At 42.7% G+C, this 22,739-nt stretch overlaps 1 protein-coding gene across 1 annotated transcript in view; it reads right to left on the reverse strand.

Annotated features, from left to right (window-relative positions):
* Positions 1-5,222: 5,222 nt before the first annotated feature.
* The window catches only part of DDX51 (DEAD-box helicase 51), a 41,682-nt gene continuing 24,165 nt past the window's right edge, over positions 5,223-22,739 (reverse strand). Inside the window, exons 13-15 of the mRNA XM_077461578.1 lie at positions 15,546-15,609; positions 11,361-11,495; positions 5,223-5,627 (exon numbers count right to left, since the gene is read on the reverse strand). Of these exons, the coding sequence (XP_077317704.1) occupies positions 5,601-5,627; positions 11,361-11,495; positions 15,546-15,609 (226 nt within the window). The 3' untranslated portion in view covers positions 5,223-5,600. The remainder of the gene's footprint in view (positions 5,628-11,360; positions 11,496-15,545; positions 15,610-22,739) is intronic.

Genomic DNA, 22,739 nt, shown 5'->3' on the forward strand with positions numbered 1-22,739 from the left:
AAATAGGGATATTTTTATTAATATTTATTATTATTTTTTTTTACTAGTAATGGCGGCGATCAGCGATTTTTATTGTGACTGCGACATTGTGGGGGACCCATCGGACATTTTTGACACATTTTTGGGACCATTGTCATTTATACATTAATCACTGCTATATAAATGCAGTGATTCCTGTGTAAATGACACTGGCAGTGAAGGGGTTAACCAGTGGGTGGCAGGGGTTAAGTGTTCCTAGGGGTGTGTTACGAACTGTGGGGGGGTTGGGCTTTCATTTAGTGAACACTGATCTCTGCTCCAATCACATGGAGCAGAGATCAGCGTCACTAGTTGCTAGGCAGAATGGAGAAATGCTGTTTACACGGCATTTCCTCCATTCAGCCGTCCCGTGAGACAATCGTGGGGATGCCCGCTGCGATCGAGTCCGCGGGTCCCGTGACCGGACTCACGGGGGGTCCCGACCGGCGCGGGAGCGCGCCACCGGCGGCGCGCTCCCGATGGCAGGGCGGCATTGAAGATTGGACGTACATGTACGCCAATATGCCTGCCCGTGCCATTCTGTCAACGTACATCGTCGTGCGCTGGTCGGGAAGTGGTTAAAAAAAAAAAAAAAGTGGGTCAAATTGACGTTCATTTTCAACCACAGTTAGGGGAAAATTTGGAAATAATAGAAAACTGCTTGGTCAAAGGAATTTTCAGACACTGTATGGGATTTTCATTCAGAAATTATATTCATTTTAAAAACAGAATGTTAAAAACAAGTGAAAATTTCGAACAAAATTCTTTCATTCAGTGAATGTACAAAGATTTTTCGTCTGAATATTCTCATCTGAAAATTGATCTGTGTGGCCAGCATAAGGCTCGGTACACACCTACGCAGTTTGCTTTTGATCTGTTTGTACAATGCTTTTTGCTGTGCGTTTGATTTCTGCGCACGTGATTTTACTGCAAATTGCGTTTTTGCATTTTTTTTGGCCAGATTAAAAAAACACAAATTGCTTCAAAAACGCAAAGTATATTGAACCAAAGAAGCACCATTTTGCGTTTAAAAGTCCCTGACCCTTTCCAAATACGCAGCGGCTGAAAAAAAGCACAGATATGAACATGTCCCATAGGAAACCATGTAAATGAACTGTAGTGCGTTTCTACAAAAAGCACCAATAAACATACAGTGCCTTGCGAAAGTATTCAGCCCCCTTGAACTTTTCAACCTTTTGCCACATTTCAGGCTTCAAACATAAAGATATAAAATTTTAATTTTTTGTGAAGAATCACCAACAAGTGGGACACAATTGTGAAGTGGAACGAAATCTATTGGATATTTTAAACTTTTTTAGCAAATAAAAAACTGAAAAGTGGTGCGTGCAAAATTATTCGGCCCCTTTACTTTCAGTGCAGCAAACTCACTCCAGAAGTTCAGTGAGGATCTCTGAATGATCCAATGTTGTCCTAAATGACTGATGGTGATAAATAGAATCCACCTGTGTGTAATCAAGTCTCTGTATAAATGCACCTGCTCTGTGATAGTCTCAGGGTTCTGTTGAAAGCGCAGAGAGCATCATGAAGACCAAGGAACACACCAGGCAGGTCCGTAATACTGTTATGGAGAAGTTTAAAGCTGGATTTGGATACAAAAAGATTTCCCAAGCTTTAAACATCTCAAGGAGCACTGTGCAAGCGATCATTTTGAAATGGGAGTATTAAACCACTGCAAATCTACCAAGACCTGGCCGTCCCTCTAAACTTTCAGCTCAGACAAGGAGAAGACTGATCAGAGATGCAGCCAAGAGGCCCATGATCACTCTGGATGAACTGCAGAGAACTAAAGCTGAGGTGGGAGAGTCTGTCCATAGGACAACAATCAGTCGTACACTGCACAAATCTGGTCTTTATGGAAGAGTGGCAAGAAGAAAGCCATTTCTCAAAGATATCCATAAAAAGTCTCGTCTAAAGTTTGCCACAAGTCACCTGGGAGACGCACCAAACATGTGGAAGAAGGTGCTCTGGTCAGATGAAACCAAAATCAAACTTTTTGCCCACAATGCAAAACGATATGTTTGGCGTAAAAGCAACACAGCTCATCACCCTCAACACACCATCCCCACTGTCAAACATGGTGGTGGCAGCATCATGGTTTGGGCCTGCTTTTCTTCAGCAGGGACAGGGAAGATGGTTAAAATTGAGGGAAAGTGGATGCAGCCAAATACAGGACCATTCTGGATGAAAACCTGTTGGAGTCTGCAAAAGACCTGAAACTGGGACGGAGATTTATCTTTCAACAAGACAATGATCCCAAACATACAGCAAAATCTACAAAGGAATGGTTCACAAATAAACATATCCAGGTGTTAGAATGGCCAAGTCAAAGTCCAGACCTGAATCCAATCGAGAATCTGTGGAAAGAGCTGAAAACTGCTGTTCACAAACGCTCTCCATCCAACCTCACTGAGCTCGAGCTGTTTTGCAAGGAAGAATGGGCAAGAATTTCAGTCTCTCGATGTGCAAAACTGATAGAGACATACCCCAAGCGACTTGCTGCTGTAATCGCAGCAAAAGGTGGCTCTACAAAGTATTAACGCAAGGGGGCTGAATAATTTTGCACACCCCACTTTTAATTTTTTTATTAGTTAAAAAAGTTTCAAAAATCCAATAGATTTCGTTCCACTTCACAATTGTGTCCCACTTGTTGGTGATTCTTCACAAAAAAATAAAAATTTTATATCTTTATGTTTGAAGCCTGAAATGTGGCAAAAGGTTGAAAAGTTCAAGGGGGCCGAATACTTTCGCAAGGCACTGTATAGATGTGAACCAAGTCTTAGACCCCTTTCACACCACACCGCCCATAGCGTGGGAGGTAAAACGCAGCTATTTTTAGCAGTGTGTTACCGCCGGATTTGCAGCGCATTTCGGCCGCTAGCGGGGCGCTTTTACCCCCTGCTAGCGGCCGAGAAAGGGTTAAAACTTCCGGCAATACGCCGCAATAGGCTTTTGCCGGTGGTATTACAGCGCTGCCCCATTGATTTCAATGGGGAGCAGCGGTGGAGGAGCGGTAAACACACCGCTCCTTCACCGCTCCAAAGAAGCTGCTGGCAGGACTTTTCCATGATGCCCTGCCAGTGCACCGCTGTAGTGTGAAAGCCCTCGGGCTTTCACACTACAAACAATGGTGCAGCTTTTTTAGGGCGGATTGCAGGCGCTATTTCTAACGCTATAGCGCCTGCAAAACACCCTGGTGTGAAAGGGGTCTAAGACATTTAGTAACATAATGGGGTTGAAAAGACTAAAATGAGCCCTTTATAGTATATAAAAAAAAAAAAAAAAAAAAAAAAAAAACAGATAATCACTACTTTAAGGGGTTCATTTTTTTACTGTAGAACTGTGAAAGTAATATTTACAGTAGCGATTATTTGCTCTTTTTGTACTATAAAGGGCTAATTTTAGTTTTTTTTTAACCTCATTATGTTACTGGCCGCTTAATCGATTATGAAAATAGTAATCGATTAATTTCATAATCGATTAGTTGTCGATTAATCGATTAGTTGTTTCAGCCCTAAATTTTATTATTAACAAAATAGTTAAAAACAGGTTAAGGCTGGTGCAGAGTAAAGACAACATAGTGCGAGTCACATAAATGTATACATTCTACATAATTCAAAGATACCACGATGAGGACACCGTGGCAGAGCATACACGGAAAACACGAAGTTCATTCTTTCCTCAGGGGTGTGTAAATTAGTAGAACAGACCACTTCTACAAAAAAAAAAAAAAGCAAAAGGATTATAAACTTCTTTTATCATATAGAAATTGTTCCTCTTGTTTAACCGCTTCAGCCCCGGAAGATTTTACTCCCTTCCTGACCAGAGCACTTTTTGCAATTGGGCACTGCGTCAATTTAACAGACAATTGTGCAGTTGTGTGACGTGGCTCCCAAACAAAATTGACGTCCTTTTTTTCACACAACTAGAGCTTTCTTTTGGTGGCATTTGATCACCCCTGCGGTTTTTATTTTTTGAACTATAAACAAAAAAAGAGCGACAATTTTGAAAAAAAAAAATATATATATTTTTTTACATTTTGCTATAAATATCCCCCAAAAATATATAAAAAAAAACTTTTTTTCCCTCAGTTTAGGCCGAAACGTATTCTACATATTTTTGGTAAAAAAAACTACAAAAAAAACCCCCGCAATAATCGTTTGTTGATTGGTTTGCGCAAAAGTTATAGCGTTTACAAAATAGGGGATAGTTTTATGGCATTTTTTTTTTTTACTAGTAATGGCGGCGATCAGTGATTTTTATCGTGACTGTGACATTATGATGGACACATCGGACATTTTTGGGACCATTGTCATTTATACAGCAATCAGTGCTATACAAATGCACCGATTCCTGGGTAAATGACACTGGCAGTGAAGGGGTTAACCACTAGGTGGCAGTATAGGGGTTAAGTGAGCCCTGGGGAGTGATTCTAACTGGGGGGGGGGCTGTGTATGACACGTCACCGATCTCTGCTCTGATCACAGGGAGCAGAGATCAGTGACACTGTCACTAGGCAGAACAAAGAGATGCTTGTTTACATTAGCATCTCCCTGTTCTTCCTTTCTGTGAGGCGATCGCGGGTATCCCCGCGGTGATAGAGTCCGCGGGACCCGCAATCGGACTCATGGAGGTCTTGGCAGGCGGCGCGCATGCAATGGCACTGCGGCAAATTTAAAGGGACGTACCTGTACCCCAATTTGGCTGTCCGTTCCATTCTGCCGACGTACATCGGCGTGCGCCGGTCGGCAAGTGTTTAATGCCAAAATTGGACATTCTTTCTGAGGACAGTGAGATGCATATTTTGGACAGAGGGGCCAACTGCTTTACAAGAAATTTGATAGAGGCCATCATCTACCACACCAAAATACCATCTATGAACTACATATAATGCCCATTTTTTTTTTTTTTTTTTATACATCTCTACCCTGGAGATTTGACAATTCACACTTTCAGGCATATAACCCAAACCACTGAAACCTGAACCAGATTTCATGGCACGATTGGATTGGATATATAGCTATAGTTTAGGTGGTATCCCAAATTTTCACACCTCTTGTTTTTTTAACAACTGCTATCTACATTGATAAAATCCATGGTAACTGGAGTAAGGTACCAATTTACCTGTGTAGCTATAAATCTGGGGCTACAACACTCAGAACCAAAGAATCTGATTGGATAAACAATTTATAACCTTGGATTGGAGATTTCCTTTAATAAAAAGCATCTGAAGTTCTCTTCTGTATATAGATTTCATCAGTATCAAAAGGAAAATGTAAATATTTAAATAATTCATCAGTGATACTAATCAGCCTTTATATTATTAAAGGCTTTGTATGTTGTATGCATGTTGTTCCCTAAAACATTGGTGCACAACACAAACGTTTTTGCAGCACACGGGGGGAAACTGGCAGTATATCCGATTTGTCATGAGCATGAAGAATGATGGTCTTCCTCTGTAAAGTTCTACCAGATTACACCTCAGGGGATGCTAGTTCATGAAGACTAACAGTTCCAAAAATGGAACCAAATATCTTCCAATAGCAGTGAGAGGAATTCACAATTCAACAACGTTTCTGAGCTCGTTCATCCTGTGGAAGACAATAAAAAGTAAACAATGATGTTTCAATGACTCTAGAACTCATTTATCTAATTTTAGATAATACAGGGCCTTGAAAAAGTATTCACACTCCTTGAAATTTTCCACATTTTATTATGTCACAACCAAAAAAGTAAATGGATTTTATTGGGATTGTATGTGATAGACCAACACAAGTGGGACATCATTGTGAAGTGGAAGGAAAATGAGAAACGGTTTTCAACATTTTCTTTACAAATAAATATCTGATAAGTGTGGTGTGCATTTGTATTTAGCCCCCTGAGTCAAAACTTTGTAGAACCACCTTCAGCAGCAATTACAGCTGCAAGTCTTTTTGGGGATGTCTCTACCAGCTTTGCACATCTAGAAAGTGAAATTTGTGCCTATTCTTCTTTATAAAATAGTTCAAGCTCTGTCAGATTGGATGGAGAGCATCTGTGAACAGTAATCTTTAAGTCTTGCCAAAGATTCTCAATTGGATTTAGGTCTAGACTTTGACTGGGCCATTCTAACACATGAATATGCTATAATCCAAATCACTCCATTGTAGCTCTGGCTGTATGTTTAGGGTTGTTGTCCTGCTGGAAGGTGAACCTCCGCCCCAGTCAAGTCTTTTACAGACTAACAGACTACAGACTAAGGTTTTCTTCTAAGATTGCCCTGTATTTTGGCTCCATCCGTCTTCCCATCAACTCTGACCAGCTTCCCTGTCCCTGCTGAAGAAAAGCATCCCCACAACATGATGCTGCCATCGCCATGTTTCACAGCGGGTATAATGTGTTCAGGGTGACGTGCAGTGTTAGTTTTCCACCACACATAGCATTTTGCTTTTAGCCCAAAAAGTTAAATTTTGGTCTCATCTCACCAGAGAACCTTCTTCCACATGTTTGCTGTGCCCCCCATGTGGCTTCTTGCAAATGTGCAAATGAGAATTCTTATGGCTTTCTTTCAACAATGGCAACTTTATGCCTGGTGTATTGCTTGGCCTTCATGATGCTGTTTGTTCACTAAGGTTCTCTAAAAAACCTCTGTGGGCTTCACAGAACAGCTGAATTTATACTGAAATTAAATTACACACTATTTACCAATTAGGTTACTTCTGAAGGCAAGTGTTTCCACTAGAGTTTAATTAGCGGTATCAGAGTAAAGGGGGCTGAATACAAATGCATGGCCACACTTTCCAGATATTTATTTGTAAATAATTTTGAAGACCATTTATCATTTTTCCTTCCACTTCACAATTATGTGCCACTTTGTGTCGGCCTATCACATAAAATCCCAATAAAACACATTTACGTCTTTGGTTGTAACATGACAATGTTCGAGGGATATGAATACTTTTTCAAGGCAGTGTGTGTGTATGTATATATTATATTATATATACACACACACTATAAAATATGGAAAATTATATATATATATATATATATATATATATATATATATATATATATTACACTTCAATAAATAAAAAATAAAAAAACAGTAAAAAGTTAGCACAATTTTTTTTTGTTTTAATGTGAAAGATGATATGCTGCGAGAATCGTGAGAGAATCGTGATCTATCCTCTAAGCAAAAAAATTGTGATTCTCATTTTAGCCAGAATCGTGCAGCTCTAATATGTATTCATTTTTTAAATGAAGTAGTGACAAAGTACACTAAATGAACAGTCCCTTAGCAGAAATGGAACACTTGCTCTGCTCAGGTGTAAGACATACAAGCACACACAGATATCCTTATTAAAGTAGTATTGCCATTTAAAAATAAAAGTCAGCAGCTACAAATACTGCAGCTGATGACCTGGGACAGGTCCAGCGATGCGCGCCGCTCGTCTCCCCCTCCGTACGGTGGCGCCAGCATTGTAAATGTGGGTGCCCGGCTGTGGTTTCAAGCGGCACTCCGTGATTGGCTACACAATCATTTGAAACCTGTCATGTGTCCCAGATGATTGACAAGAGGGAGGGAGCAGAGCTGAGCCCTTCCTGTGCCGAGGGGAAGTGATGTCACGAGCCCATGCACTGAAGGAGGCAGACTAGGGGGGACCCCCTAGCAACAGCCATTTATGTTTTTTTTTTTTTTTTTTTAGGAATATTCATGAATTTTTTTTTCTTGGGTGTAACTCCACTTTAAGGCAGGTGCACATTAAAGTGATTGTAAAAGCTCATTTAAAAAATAAAAATAAACATGTTATACTTCCCTCCTCTGTGCAGTTGGTTTTGCACAGAGCAGCGCCTCCCCTCCTTTGAGTGCCCCTCAGCCAGCAGCTTGCTACAGGGGGCAACCAAGCCGAGTCAGAGCTCCATGTATCCATTCAGACATGGAGCCCAACCCCTCTCTACCCCGATTGGCAGACTTTGATTGACAGCCGCGGGAGCCAATGGCACCGCTGCTCTGTCTCAGCCAATCAGGAGGAGTGTCCTGAATGGCTGAGGGGATTGTGGACATTTCTGGAGAGAGAAGGGGCTTAGGTAGGTAATTGGGGGGTGCTGCATAGAATGCAAGAATATAAAAACCTTCTGCCTTTTCAACTCCTTTAATTAAATTTAAAATTAGGCTTCCTCCATTATCATCTAGAAGCCAAGCCCTTTCAATCAGCCATTTGCCTGTGATATGTGGGGCTTCTTGGGCATTTGTTACAATTGGAATTAATAATACATTTTAATAGTGTAGCCTGAACCCTGAGAACCGGTTCACACAGGGGCAACACGACTTCCAACGCGACTTTTGTAGGCAACTTGGACACAACTTGTCAACACGACTTGGGGCGACTTACAACACGACTTTAATTCGCCCCAGGCCAGGCGACTTTGGCCGTGGCCAATCAGACAATGAGCTCTCAAGGGAGAACTCCACGCCAAAAAAAAAAAAAAAAACGCATGGGTCCCCCCTCCGGGAGCATACCAGGCCCTTAGGTCTGGTATGGATTTTAAGGGGAACCTCCTACGCCGAAAAAACGGCGTGGGGTTCCCCCCCAGATCCATGCCAGACCCTTATCCGAGCACGAAGCCTGACCGGTCAGGAAGGGGGTGGGGACGAGCGAGCGCCCCCTCCTGGACCGTACCAGGCCACGTGCCCTCAACATGGGGGGGTTGGTGCTTTGGGGAAGGGGGGCGCCCTGCGGCCCCCCCCACCCCAAAGCACCTTGTCCCCATGTAGATGAGGACAAGGGCTTCTTCCCGACAACCCTGGCCATTGGTTTTCGGGGTCTGCGGGCGACGGGAGCCCCCAGATCCCGGCCCCCCACCCTATGTGAATGAGTAAGGGGTACATCGTATCCCTACCCATTCACCTGTGGAAAAAATGTCAAAAAACACAACACAAGTTTTAAAAGTAATTTATTAATCAACTCCGGGGGTCTTCTTCCGACGTCGGGGGTCTTCTGACGACTTCTCCGCTCTGTTCAGCCTCTTCTCCTGCTCTCCAACATCTTCTCCCGGCTCCTCCGCTGTCTTTTTGCAGCTCTTTTACTAGTGGAGGAGCCCAGTCTCCTCCGTCCTTCTTCCCTCTTCTTTTCTTCTTCCGATGTTGACCCGTCGCTGTCTTCTGCTGTACTGTCTTGTGCGACGTCTTATATAGGTATAGGGCGTGGTCACCAGGTGATGTCACACTGTGACCCCACCCCTTTGCTGGGGCATGCGGGGACTGTGAGGTCATAAATGGGAGGGTCACCGCGTGACATCACCCGGTGACCACGCCCTATACCTATATAAGTCGCCGCGCACGTCGCACAAGCCAGTACAGCAGAAGACAGCGCCGGGTCAACATCGGAAGAAGAAAGAAGAGGGAAGAAAGAAGAGGGAAGATGGACGGAGGAGACCTGGCTCCTCCGCTAGTAAAAGAGCTGCAAGAAGACAGTGGAGGAGCCAGGGAGAAGATGGCGGGAGAAGAGGCTGAACAGAGCGGAGAAGTCGTCAGAAGACCCTCCGACGTAGGAAGAAGACCCCCGGAGCGGATTAATAAATTACTTTTAAAACTTGTGTTGTGTTTTTTATTGAAATTTTTTCCCCAAGTGAATGGGTAGGGGTACGATGAACCCCTTACACATTCACATAGGGGGGGGGCGGGATCTGGGGGCCCCCTTATTAAAGGGGCTCCCGGATTCCGATAAGCCCCCTGCCCGCAGACCCCCGACAACCAACGGCCAGGGTTATCGGGAAGAGGCCCTTGTCCTCATCAACATGGGGACAAGGTGCTTTGGGGTGGGGGGGCCGCAGGGCGCCCCCCCCCCCCCCCAAGTTATTTTTTTTTTGAGAATTTGTTGGGTTTGTACTTTAAGAATAAGTATAGCCACATTTTATTTTTTTGGATACAGTAAGGAAGGGTTAAAACTCTCTACCAGGTTATCTTATGCTGCCTGTGTTACATAGTAGGTGAGGTTGAAAAAAGACCATCAAGTCCAACCTACATGTGTGTTTTTATGTCAGTATTACATTGTATATCCCTGTATGTTGTGGTCGTTCAGGTGCTTATCTAATAGTTTTTTTTAACTATTGATGCACCCCGCTGAAACCACCGCCTATGGAAGGGAATTCCACATCCTTGCTGCTTTTACAGTAAAGAACCCTCTACGCAGTTTAAGGTTAATCCTCTTTTCTTGTAATTTTATTGAGTGGCCACGTGTCTTATTAAAACTACCTGCCGCAAAAAAGTTTTATCCCTGTTGTGGGGTCACCAGTACGGTATTTGTAAATTGAAACCCCTGACCATTCCAAGTATTCCCCATTTATCACCACCCTCTGCACGCGTGCCCTTGTAGCCAGTTTTCAATCCCGAGTGTTCTGCTGAGAAGATTCCCTTTCACTTACTTTTCTTGGAGAACTTTCACAGAAGTGAAAAGGCATCTCTCCAAAATGAGGGGTGTTCTCTCTTGGGCAGTTATCACCAGAACATTTGTCCTCGGAAGATTTTCACTGAGGCCTTTGAGGCACAACTCTAAAATATGTAATCTTCCCTTAACATCTCTCTGGCTGACAATGGGTACCAATTTAAAAAAAAAAAAACATTTCCCCAATGGAGACACAGACAGCAATTTAAATGTTGCAAAGGGAAAAGGTCTTCCCTAATCTATTCAAAACGTAAAATAAAGATTTGCCTTTATATGCACCTTACAAATAATAAAAAGTATTATCTCCCTGATAAGCCAGCTGCCTGAGCTCAGTGCTGACTGAATGGGCTGTCAGGATTACAAGAAAAAAAAAAAAGGCTTCGTTATTTGACAGCTCAGCAGCCTGGAGAAAATTATACTTATCCACCCTGTAGTAAACAGGAAAGCCCAGACTCCTGGAAGTCTAAGGGTACCTGCACACTGTGGAGGTGGGTACGTTAGCGGTAAATCGCCGTTAGTTTTAGCTGCATTTACCTCCGCTAGCGGCTGAAGAAGGGGTTCACAGCGCCTGTGTTGCGGCACTTCAGAAGTGCTGTCCATTCATTCCAGCGGGCAGGGGCGGTTTAGGAGCGCTGTATACATCGCTCCCAAACTGCCCCAAAGATGCTTCTTGAAGGACTTTTTTTATTACTGTCCTGCAAGAGCACCACACCCCAGTGTGAAAGCACTCAGGCTCACACTGGGGTGGCATGAGAGGCAGTTTTCAGGTGCTTTATAGGCGCCATTTTTAGCGCTAAAATGCCTGAAAAATCTGCCTCCGTGTGAAAGTAGTCTAACAGAGAGAATAATAACCTATGTACTTCTTTAACACTCAGAAATATGAAGTATCCAATACATTACCTTAACAGCCTTCTGTAGTTGAGAAAGAGCCTCTTCATATCTCTGCTCAAATTGCCTCAGGTTGTCCCTCTTCACTAGTTGCTTCAGTAGCTTTGGTACTCCAGCTTCTTTCAACATATTGAAATACCTCTGCTCCTGAGGGAGTAATATGAGCAAGTGATAAGATCGGCAGACTAAGAGCTCATAATTAAGGTTAGATTATATGTGTAAATTAATACAAAAAATCTGTAACATTATGAGATAAGATAGCTAGTCAGGCACCTTTTGGAAATAACGTTCAGTGGGTAAAACCTGAAAACCTGGAGCATATGTGAACAGAGGACCAGGTGGTGGTCTTCCAAACGTACAGTACAGATGCTTGGTGTGGGAAAGGTCAAGAGACACCAACAAACCTGGTGAAATGAGCTCTAAGGAAAGAAGGAACCCTTTCTAATGGGCATAGGCCATGGAAATAAGTTGTGTGATCCACCTGGCAATGGTGTAGCGGAGGCAGTATGTCCTCTAGGAGAGCCTACGAGCAAGACAAAAGGGACTCCGTTTTGCTAACCGAAGTCGTTGCTGCCAGATAGACCCTGACAATATCCAAGCAGTGTACCAAAATGTCTGTAGCATGTCCAGGATCAGATCAGAGGGAAGGGAGGACAATATTCTCATTGAGGTGGAAAGAAGAGAAGAGGTCATCCAGTTAAAAAAAAAAAAAAGAAGGTCTTGGCTACAAGACCGCCATGTCCCTGTGCAGTACATGAAAAGGCTCTCCACAAGAAAGGGATGCCAGCTCAGAAACATGCCTAACAGACATAATGCCAACCAGGAAGGCAACCTTACATAGAGGATCTCCCTAAGATATATCTGCAATCGGCTAAAAGGGGGGTTCCATGGAGTACACAGAGCACCAGGTTGAGAACCCAAGGTGACACAGGTTTGAATTCCCTTAAAGTGTTAAACCAACAGTAAAATCAGTCTGTTTATGCAGTAAAGCATGTTTGGTATACTCACTGTGGTACCTAAGGGGTTAATCCTCTGCATTGTGCAAAAAGGCTGTTTGATCTTGTATGCACAGATCCTCCTCTTCCTTCACTCACTCCAGAACAGGTCCAGATAAGACAGAGTTACTGGAGTCAGGCGGCACATGCTAAGTTTGGTATGTATTGCTAGAGATGTTTTTTTTCTTGGGAGAGTGCATGTGATCAGCATGGGGCCAATCAACACTGTGATGATAGAGGGTCAGGGGTCCTTGATCCTGATAGGACAGCTCAGCACAGTATGAAAACTCCTCCTACAAGCTTTAACCAGGAACTGATAGAAGTCACAAGACTGCTGATGAAAAAAGGTATTTAGCAGTTTACATTTACAATCACTAAAATGATTACAATGCCATGTTTTGTGTACTGTGGGAGACCACATATAGTGAATACAGGGTCCTGGGTTTAGTAACACTTTAAGAATACTCAGGTCCAGGTGCTTGTGTTGACCAGACTGCAGTAAGGTCTGTACAAAGTACAAACATATTTCCTAGACTTCAGCTGTCTGTGCTTGCACCAGGCAAAGTAAGCCTTCTATGTGCAATGGTATATCTTGTCAGAGATGCTTCTATCCTTCAGGACCTGGGTTTCATCAGGCCTGCAGTTAAAGCCAGTGACTGAGAAGCAAGGTGGGATGGGGGACTTGCGTTAGTAAACTAGGTCTTTTTGGAAGAGGCCAGGGCTTATCTGCCAGGAGTCAGTATGTCTGTGTGCCACATTCTTCTTGGCCAATTTAGTGCAAAGATCATCAGGATGACCATTCTACCTCCTTGTTGCCAGAAGTCAATGGAGAACTTTTATCAGAGGGAAGTCATAGATCATCCTAAATAAAGTCCAAGGAACCACCAGGGTACCTACTGCGAAGTCAAGGTAATTTGACATCTCGTGACCCCTTATGGTTCAGGCCACTGCTGTAAAGTTAATTTGATCACTGAATAGATGCATAGGATGATCCAGAGGGTGGACCCGTTTGTTTCACAATGTTAGGTTTCTTAGATTACGTAACCTGGAGTTAAAAAGGGCAAAAGGAACTGCCCAAATAAAGGCTACCATCTGGCCTAGAACTCTCAAGCAGAAGAAAATGCCAATTGATGCCTACCCACTCCCCAGTGGGGGGGGATCCCTCTATTTTGAGGCGGATTTGTTGAAAGGCTTCGTGGACTTAGGGGTTCAAGTCTTGCTGGGAAAGAAAGTATGATGAATTTATTATGACATTCCCCAAATAGGTTGAATAATAAAAAAGAGGGGTAATGTGGCGCTACCTAGAGGAATAGAACTCAGTACTAAATATACCAAAAAAAAAGAAAAAAATGTATATAGCAATCAGAATCAGCTATTAATAAGTAAAAAAATGCATGTGCAACAAATATAAATACAGTAAATCTCCACAGAATCAATGTGCAAATATGCAATAGCGCAAAGATAAGGTCAAATAGATAACATAACCATAGGATGACCTTAATAATAGCTAGTAGTGCAATATTACAATAAAGTGCAAAAAATAAGATAAGATAACAAGATAAAAGTTTGAGAGGGCTTTCACAGTGGAGCAGTGCGCTTGCAGGATGGTCAAAAAGTCCTGCAAGCCGCATCTTTGAAGCGGTGCATTTACTGCTCCTAAAGAGCCCCTTCCCATAGAAAACAATGGGGCAGCGCTGCAAAGCCGCCTGCAAAGCGCCGCTGCAGCGGCGGTTTGCGGGTGGTTTTAACCCTTTTTTAGTGCGCTAGTGGGGGTTAAAACTGGCGGGTGGCTTTAACCCTTTTTTCGTCCGCTAGCAGGGGTTAAAACTGGCCCGCAAGCGGATATATAGCGTCGCTTTACCACCAGCAATGCCCCAGCGTGAAAGTAGCCTAAGGGGTTGATCTTAAATTCCTTTCCCATGGGACATATTTCAGCAAAAAGCATAGGAGTGGCTATGGCTTAGGCCAATCCTCATGTGGTGCACATTCAATTTGTGTAAGGATGAAAAAAGTATTTTTATTCTGCCAGCATCTTGGTGCCCACAAAGGCTTGTTTTACTTGTAGAGAATAAGCTAGTGATAAACAAAAACTAGTTTGTGCAGCGTCAGAGTTTAAAAATAATCTGCAGCTTTTGCGACAAATTCTGAATCCCCACTTATTTTCCCCCATTTCCTCCTAAAACTGGTTTGGTTGGCTCCATCTCTGATTTGTGAACAGAGTCTGGAGGGAGAGGAAGTGTAGCGTTTTTGGCCACTGGAAACTGATGGTTCTTGGAGTACTGAGTTTTACGAATAATTTAGCCACGGTGGCGGAGAAATCTGCTATTGTCAGATGGCCCCCATGGTGTGCAGCCTAGAGGGAACTAGAGTCAGAGGAGGGCAGCAGTGTCATAATATGACATTGTTCTGGGAAAAGGGAACAGCTACCACCAAAAGTGGGGTTCTGAATTGCATGTAGGCCATCTGCAGAATGCTTGTTAGTCAGCCCTTTTTTTACCCAGGTCCATTGCAACTGTGATTCACCGTTGCTAAAGTGAATGGATCCCTGATGGAGTACTTATGGAAAGGGTTTCAGAAGAAAAAAAGTTTTGGGTGTCCATAATGCAGATGGCACAATAACCTAGTTGCTGATCATGTTATTGTGGCTGTGTTTCAGTAGCATAAGGCAGGAGCACAGAAAACATGCTGTATGTGTTTTTGGTAGTTATGGTGGGTGGAAGTGGGTCACCCAAGAAGCATGCTGCAACTATGGAATCATCCTGAGTCTGTATGGGAGGGCAAAAAAATGCCAAATTTTACAATTAAGTAGATATTACTTATTGCACTAAACATGTTAAAGACAAATACAACAAGGAGTAACAGAGTAAAGAGTATAACTCCCTACTTTGGCTATGTTGCCGTATCATGTGCTAAGCACTGTGGGTTGGTTATCAATAGGCAGGAACTGGTCCCAAAACACTAACACAGAATACAGTCCCCTTAGCAAACATTACATGCCAGCCCCACACAGTGAAGGCTAGGTATGGTCCCCAAGGCATAACACTGAGGGGTATCAATCTGGAAGCTGCTAGCAAGTCCAGGGCAATAAGCAGTCAGAATAAAAAAAAATGGCTGAAAAGAAAAACAAAAAAAAACTTCTTCAAAAGCAGAAGTGGTCCATCACCTAGGCACACTAGTACATTATTGAATCAGAAAAGCGTACCTGGATTTTCAGAAGCATTGTGAATGCCAGACCTGTCTTCCCTGCACGAGCCGTCCTGCCCACTCTGTGATAACAAGAATAGCCAAACATTTGAACTGGAAAAAATATTCTACATAGCAAATTTTTATCTCACCACAGACCTTTCACTTTCTATAAATAACACCGTAATTTTAAAAGAAACATTTATACCTTACATTACCAAAACTAAGTTCTGGGGAAATTAAAACATTAAAAAAAGTATTTTAGATAGATATAAAGATTTTTAGCATAGAAAGAATCATTGTAAGGGGGAAAAAAAATGCACATGAATACTGCGAGGATTAAAGTAGGATTTTTATAACACCTTACCTGTAAAATCCTTTTCTTTAATCGTACATCACGGGACACAGAGCCATAGTAATTACTATGTGGGTTATAGTCCACCTTCAGGTGCTGGACACTGGCACACCCTAAACAGGAAGTTGCCTTACTATATAACCCCTCCCATACCAGGAGTATATCAGAAAGGAAGACCAGCCAGGAGCTTCTTGCATGACGCTAAGCGAAGGGCGCAAGGCCTAAAGGATAGAATCTGTCATAGCAACTATTGCAAACATAAAGCTGCCTAATGTACATGCTGATCAGGATAATCTTGAACATCTGTTTAAACTGGTCTCTCAACGATCAACCAATTACTGTCAGCGCAGGCTGAGACACTCAACCTGCCAGATGGGAATTCCAACGTTTTATCTGATGGATCCCCAAGTATTTGAGTATTGTCTGCCGGACAAGTCAAACTTACTCACAAAGGACATAGTAGCGTTAATTGCTGGTATACCCGACTTAGTGAATTTTCTCTACCATTAGGATAAAGTGTGAAAACTTTTTAGAAAGGAAAATAATGCTTATCTGGGTGATCCTCCAGATACAAAAAAAACTTTTCCAACAAAGAATGTGCAGGAAAAAGCATGCACAGTTAGAGGAGGCCTTAGTGAACCCAAACACTCAGTTAAGGGAACATAAATGTGGAGTGGATCATTCAGCAAGAAATTGTTCAATCAATCTTACAGTTTGTAAAAGCTGAATCTCCCGCATTTGACACCTCAGAAGAGGAGTCATTAGCCTCACCACGGTCCCATGAGGGAATTCATCTTTTCCTGCCCCTAGTTCCTCAGTCTGAGGGTCCTAGGAAAATGGAAGAGAACCTGTCACATCTTGACTACACTGGGATGCGATTAAAGTCACTAAATGTATTTATTTTTTTAAAACCTACCATGGCTGAGGGGAAAAAAAAAGGAGTAAAATGAACAGGGGCTGCAGTGTTAAACAGTTGCAAACACTTCATGGCCATGACGCTCACTCTGACCAGCCACCCCCCCCCCCCCCTTCAGGGGAGGATGCCATTTGTAGAGTAGGCTTTCCAGAGGTTGAGGGAGACCCTTTTAGCTACTTTTTGGGGGTGTTTCAACCCCCCTTCTGAACATAGCCTGATGCACAAAGCAGAGGTACTACCAGAAGAAATCGCATCCATTGCTTGAGCAATAGTCAGCCACTGCCGCTGCCATTAATGCTCAGCCTGAGGCAATAGTAAATGTGTCAAAAGGAATGCTTGTGTCACCAAACCACTTTCATGCACATTTATGATCTTGTGCCCCTCCGCCAGCTTGCAGAAGTAATAATGGTGCAGGCCTCTGATCCAACAGGACCGACATGTGAGGGGAAAAAAAAATGGCGAGGAGAGAGCCTTGGAAGCTGCCGAGTAGCAGCGTGCTGATCATTTTCTTTCCCCCCCCCCTGTTATTTTCTTCCGACGCTCTTCCTCATGAAGAGGGGGAGAATACAGCACAGGTGGGGGGTGTCTGGAGAAGAGAACCCCCCCCCCCCCCGACTTACCAGAGGTCTGCTGTTGGCTGGAGAGAAAAAGAAGCCTGCTGCTCCGAACACAGTGTGATCTCTTGAGGAAGCATGAGAAGGTATGTGCTCCATACAGCCCCCAGTGGTGACACATAGGCATGACAACGTTTACTAATTAAAGGAGACATTGCATAAGAAAATTCAAACATTTCTTAGAAAACTCCACTTACCTTTCCTGCCGCAGTGTTTACTGTGGTAAAACCAACAGACCCAATCTTCACCCTTCACGGTGGGTTCTGTTAAACCTTCAGGAGCCGGGGATCCTCAGGGAAACCCACAATCCTGGACCTGTAATAGTACCACCGCCAGAAAAACTTTATGGCCTTAATACCAAAAAGTACTGGATCCCGGGGTCCAGCTCTCGAAAAAGTGAAGAGTTTACAGGCAAAACCTTGTTTCTTCGGACACAGGGCCCGGGTTCCATTCAATTTGGCACAAAAAGACACTTTGAATGGATCTCGCTGCATATCTAGCCCCAGCAAGGATTTCTCCAGTGGAACACAGCACATTTTCACTTGTGACCAACACCTTAGACACTAGAGAAAAAAAACTGAAATACTCCCAGTAGTGGGTGGGGTTATATAGGGAAGGTAACTTCCTGTTTAGGGTGTGCCAGTGTCCAGCACCTGAAGGTGGACTCTAACCCACATAGTAATTACTATGGCTCTGTGTCCCATGATGTACGATTAAAGAAAAATGTTTTATGCTGTCCGGAAGGGGCTTATTGAACCAGATTCGGACCATGGCGAAAAGAAGATCATAGGAGACTTGCCCAAGTCCTTTGCGCAGACCCCACTTTAAGGACAAATACCCCTTACGGTTTGACTTCCAAACACCCCATACAGTGGCTTCAGAGACAACAGACTACTTCTTACATTCGGACTTTCCCATCCATTCCAGACAGCCTTGCTGAACCAACAGGATTTGAGGAACTGCACATGCAGGCGGAACCTCCAACACATGTGGTATCTCAACTTTACTCCCTCTTGCTCAATATCGCCTCTCCTGACCTTCCACCAATTACGGCGGCCTGGGAGGCAGAATTACATCATTTTATCTCCCCTATTGACTGGCAAAAATGTTTTATCCTGATGCACACTCTATCCCTAGCCACTAAGACCCAGGAAAAAGGATTTAAACTGGTAGCGAGATGGTACAGATGCCCCTCGACTATACACCATTTCAACTCGGCAGTGGCAGATACCCGTTAACAGTGTCTTGGCTCCCATGGTACCATGCTCCACATCTGCAGGGCATGCCCTCCTGTACAGGGATATTGGTAACAGATCAAACTATACTGTAAACTGATGGCAACTTCCATTCAACCTTCACCTGAGGTGGCGCTCTTATCTATACTCCCTGATAAATTCAAATCCATCAAAAAATATGTATTATGACAGCGGCCAGAGTAGTGATTCCCAGTCACTGGAGATTGACAACCATGCCTTCCCTGGGGGATTGGGCTACCAAAGTGTACCGCATAAGGGACCTGGAACGTCTGTTGGCAGAGGAATATGGTAAAGATGAACAGTTTTCTCTCACTTGGACTTCATGGTCCGTGTTCCGATACTACTCTGAGTTTATCTCCTGGGCTGAGAGTGGCCTAGATGATGTCGCCTTGGGACTATGATGGAGTGTTTCTTGTCCCCTATCTTCCTGCCTCTATTCCCTTTTGTTCTAGATTTAAATTTACCCTTAGGAATCCATTGAGCAAATGACTTTCACTTATCTATTGTTACTGATTCGATGTGTGACCCCTACGATAGAGGTCGACCGATATGGGTTTTTCTCTGGCCGATGCCGATATTTAGAAATCATGGCGGCCGATAGCCGATATATGATGCTGATTTTTTTGGGCCGATATGTTAGGCCGATTTTATTTTATTTATTTTTTTCCTTTTTTATTTATTATTATTTATTTTTTAATCCCCCTTGATCTAACACACCTTTCCCACTGGGGCGTTTTTCACGCGCTTTTGGGCTAAAAATAGCGCCTGTAAAGTGCCGTCAAATGGCTCCCCTGCAGTCTGTGTGAAAGACAGAGTGCTTTCACACTGAGGCGATGCGCTGGCAGGATCTTAAAAAAAAGTCCTGCAAGCAGCACGTTTGGAGTGGTGTATACCGCTCCTCCACCACTCCTGCCCATTGATATGAATGGGCACCACTGCCGAAGCTCATGCAATGCGATTTGGCAGCAGTGCTTCATGGGCGCATTTAACCTCTTCCTTGGCCGCTAGCTGGGTTAGATGTGCCCCACTAGCAGCCAAATAGCACCGCTAAAATGATGGTAAAGAGCCGCTAAAACTTGCGTTTTACCATCAACGCCTGCCCGCTCCAGTGTGAAAGCAGCCTTCATAAGTGATACAGAAAATTTCTTACATTTAAACATTTATTAAACAAAACAAACCTCCAATCAGTTTACTTGTATGTATGATTTAGATATAAAAAAAAAAAAAAAAAACTATATATTAAATAAAAACAGGTAGTCAAAACTTTTGGATGAAAAAAAAAAAATGGGCTAACTTTACTGTTTTTATTTTATTTTTATTTTTTAAATAGTGTATTTTTTCCCCCAAAAAAATGCATTTGAAAGACCTCTGTGCAAATGTTGTGTGACATAAAATATTGCAACAACCGCTATTTTATTCCCTAGGACAGTGATGGCGAACCTTGGCACTCCAGATGTTTTGAAACTACATTTCCCATGATGCTCAACTATACTGCAGAGTGCATGAGCATCATGGGAAATGTAGTTCCAAAACATCTGGGGTGCCAAGGTTCGCCATCACTGCCCTAGGATCTCTGCTATAAAATTATATATAATTTTTGGGGGATCTAAGTGATTTTCTGGCAGAAAATACAGGATTTTTACTTGTAAGCAACAAGTGTCAGAAAAGATTTAGTCTTTAAATGGTTAAACTGAGAACTTCTACACACAGAGATGACTTCATTCATTCAAGTGTAAACATTGCATCTTTCTGTTCTTTTCTTGGCAGGCTGCCCAGAGAGGAGGAAAGACGTTTCCATGACGACTCAGGCAACTTACACTGACTTCTATTACAGAAGTCATTTCAAAGTCCTGCTGCAGTTCTAAATCGGCTTTTTATCAGCACAATCGGCCGATGCCGATTAATTAAAAAACTGCAAATATCGGCCGATATATCGGTCGACCTCTACCCTACGACATATTTTTCATAAAGACAGGTTTATCATATATATATATATATATATATATATATATATATATATATATATACCTATGAACCCCTTTCTCTGAAATGATGAAGTTTACTTTAACCTGTAATGTTTTCAGGGGTTGCTATCACAGATGGTCTCCTGATGGGCCTTATAAACATGTTTTCACTCCATTTATATGTAACCTAGACACGTTTTCTTTTTCCAATGCACACGATACCTATTGTTGGTGTACCTTACGAATGTTTGCAATGTTAAATTTTTTTCTTTTTCTCTTGTTTTTCTATATGAATAAAATAAGATTGAATTAAAAAATGTTTTACAGCTTTCTGTCCTCCCCACCTCCCTTAACACTTACCTGAGGAGTCCTCAATCTCTCCCTTCTCTTCCTCTTCATACAGAGACCCGGGCAGCAGCAGAACCCAATTTCTTTCAATCAATTGATGTGACGAGGGACTCGGGGGGGGGGGGGGGGGGGGGGATCATGAAAATCCAAACCATATCAATACAGATATATAACACTGTATTGAATTGTGACATACAACAAAGCTCTAAATGTTTCACAAAAAATCGCTTCAGGAGCTTAATAAATATTCTAGGGGAGAGGAAAAAAAAGGGCAATCAATAACATTTATAATCTTTTGTAGTAGTGGTATAAAGTCTTAGGAGTTTGCAGGGAATATAAAAAAAAAGGCAATCAAAGGAGGGTTCAAACCAGGGCATGCAGAGAGTGCAAAGGATCACTTGTGGGGATGTACCTAGTAGGATAATCTGAGCTGGTCAGGTGTTAGAATCCTGACAAGCCTACTTTAATAGAGAAGCATAATTGGTATTGGCCTGAATAAATGTTGCATGACCGTGAGCTTTATTGTAAGTGGAACTGTGTTTAGGCCAATGCCAATTATGTTTCTCTATTAAGGTAGCCTGGTTAGGATTCTAACATCTGACTTTCCTTCCCCCTACGGTGTGAGCTATCTTATCTATTTTATCTTAGTTGTTCTGGGTTTCTCGCCCATTTCATATTAGGCTTTGAACACTTGCCTTATTTCTGGTGTTTTTGTATTTTACACGCTCAGACTATCCTACTAGGCACATCCCCACGTGATCCGTTGCACTCTCTGCATGCCCTGGTTTGAGCCCTCCTTTGATTAGTTTTTTGGTATTCCCTGCAAACTCGAGACTTTAAACTACCTCTACAAAACATTATAAATGTTATTGATTGCCCTTTTTTTCTCCTCTAGAATATTTATCAAGCTCCTGAAGCGATTTTTGTGAAACATGTAGAGCTTTGTTGTATGTCACAATTCAATACAGTGTTATATATATCTGTATTGATATGGTCCTGATTTTCATGCTCCATATTGGAGAGATTTAGCTATTTTTTGCATTTTATCTGCAATATTTTAAATGTTTTTCTTGTATTATGTGTTTAATAAAGTTTACATTATTTTTTTATAATTGTTGCCTGGAAAGTCAATTTTTCTATTTAACTAGTGATGTTTAGGACATGGCACTGTGCTACTTGAAACTCCCACAGTTCCATCCTGTGTTGGAGCTTGGCAAACTCTTTGATCTATAGATTGCATATCAGTAGGTTTGCCAGGACTTGTAGCTCTACAGAGATAGGCCAGAAGCCACTGGGTATTGCCATAAGCATCTGTACGCTTCGCTTACCTTTCTGGCTGAACAGCATATTCCTTCTATTTGATGTGTGGCAGCAGAGAACATAGTAGGTGTAACTAGAAAATGTGTGAGAATGCTGAATAGCATCAAAACTGCCCCGTCATATTGCCACCATCAAAACTGCCCCGTCATATTGCCACCATCAAAACTGCCCCGTCATATTGCCACCATCAAAACTGCCCCGTCATATTGCCACCATCAAAACTGCCCCGTCATATTGCCACCATCAAAACTGCCCCGTCATATTCCTCTATTATAAATCAGTACATGGTGTCTCTGTGCTCTCCTGCGGGCTCTGTAATCTCAGATGCTCCAGTCGCCTCCCCCCACTGCCCATCACTGTGTATAAGAAGCTTTGGTAACCATGGAAACAAAACAGACAACAAAAGCCTGGATGCCTTCATTTAATGAAATTTTCTCAAA

The sequence above is a fragment of the Lithobates pipiens genome, unplaced genomic scaffold (genome assembly GCF_037356315.1).
Source record: "Lithobates pipiens isolate NorthernLeopardFrog02 unplaced genomic scaffold, aLitPip1_a1.2 Scaffold_3, whole genome shotgun sequence".
NCBI classification, from domain to species: Eukaryota; Metazoa; Chordata; class Amphibia; order Anura; family Ranidae; genus Lithobates; species Lithobates pipiens.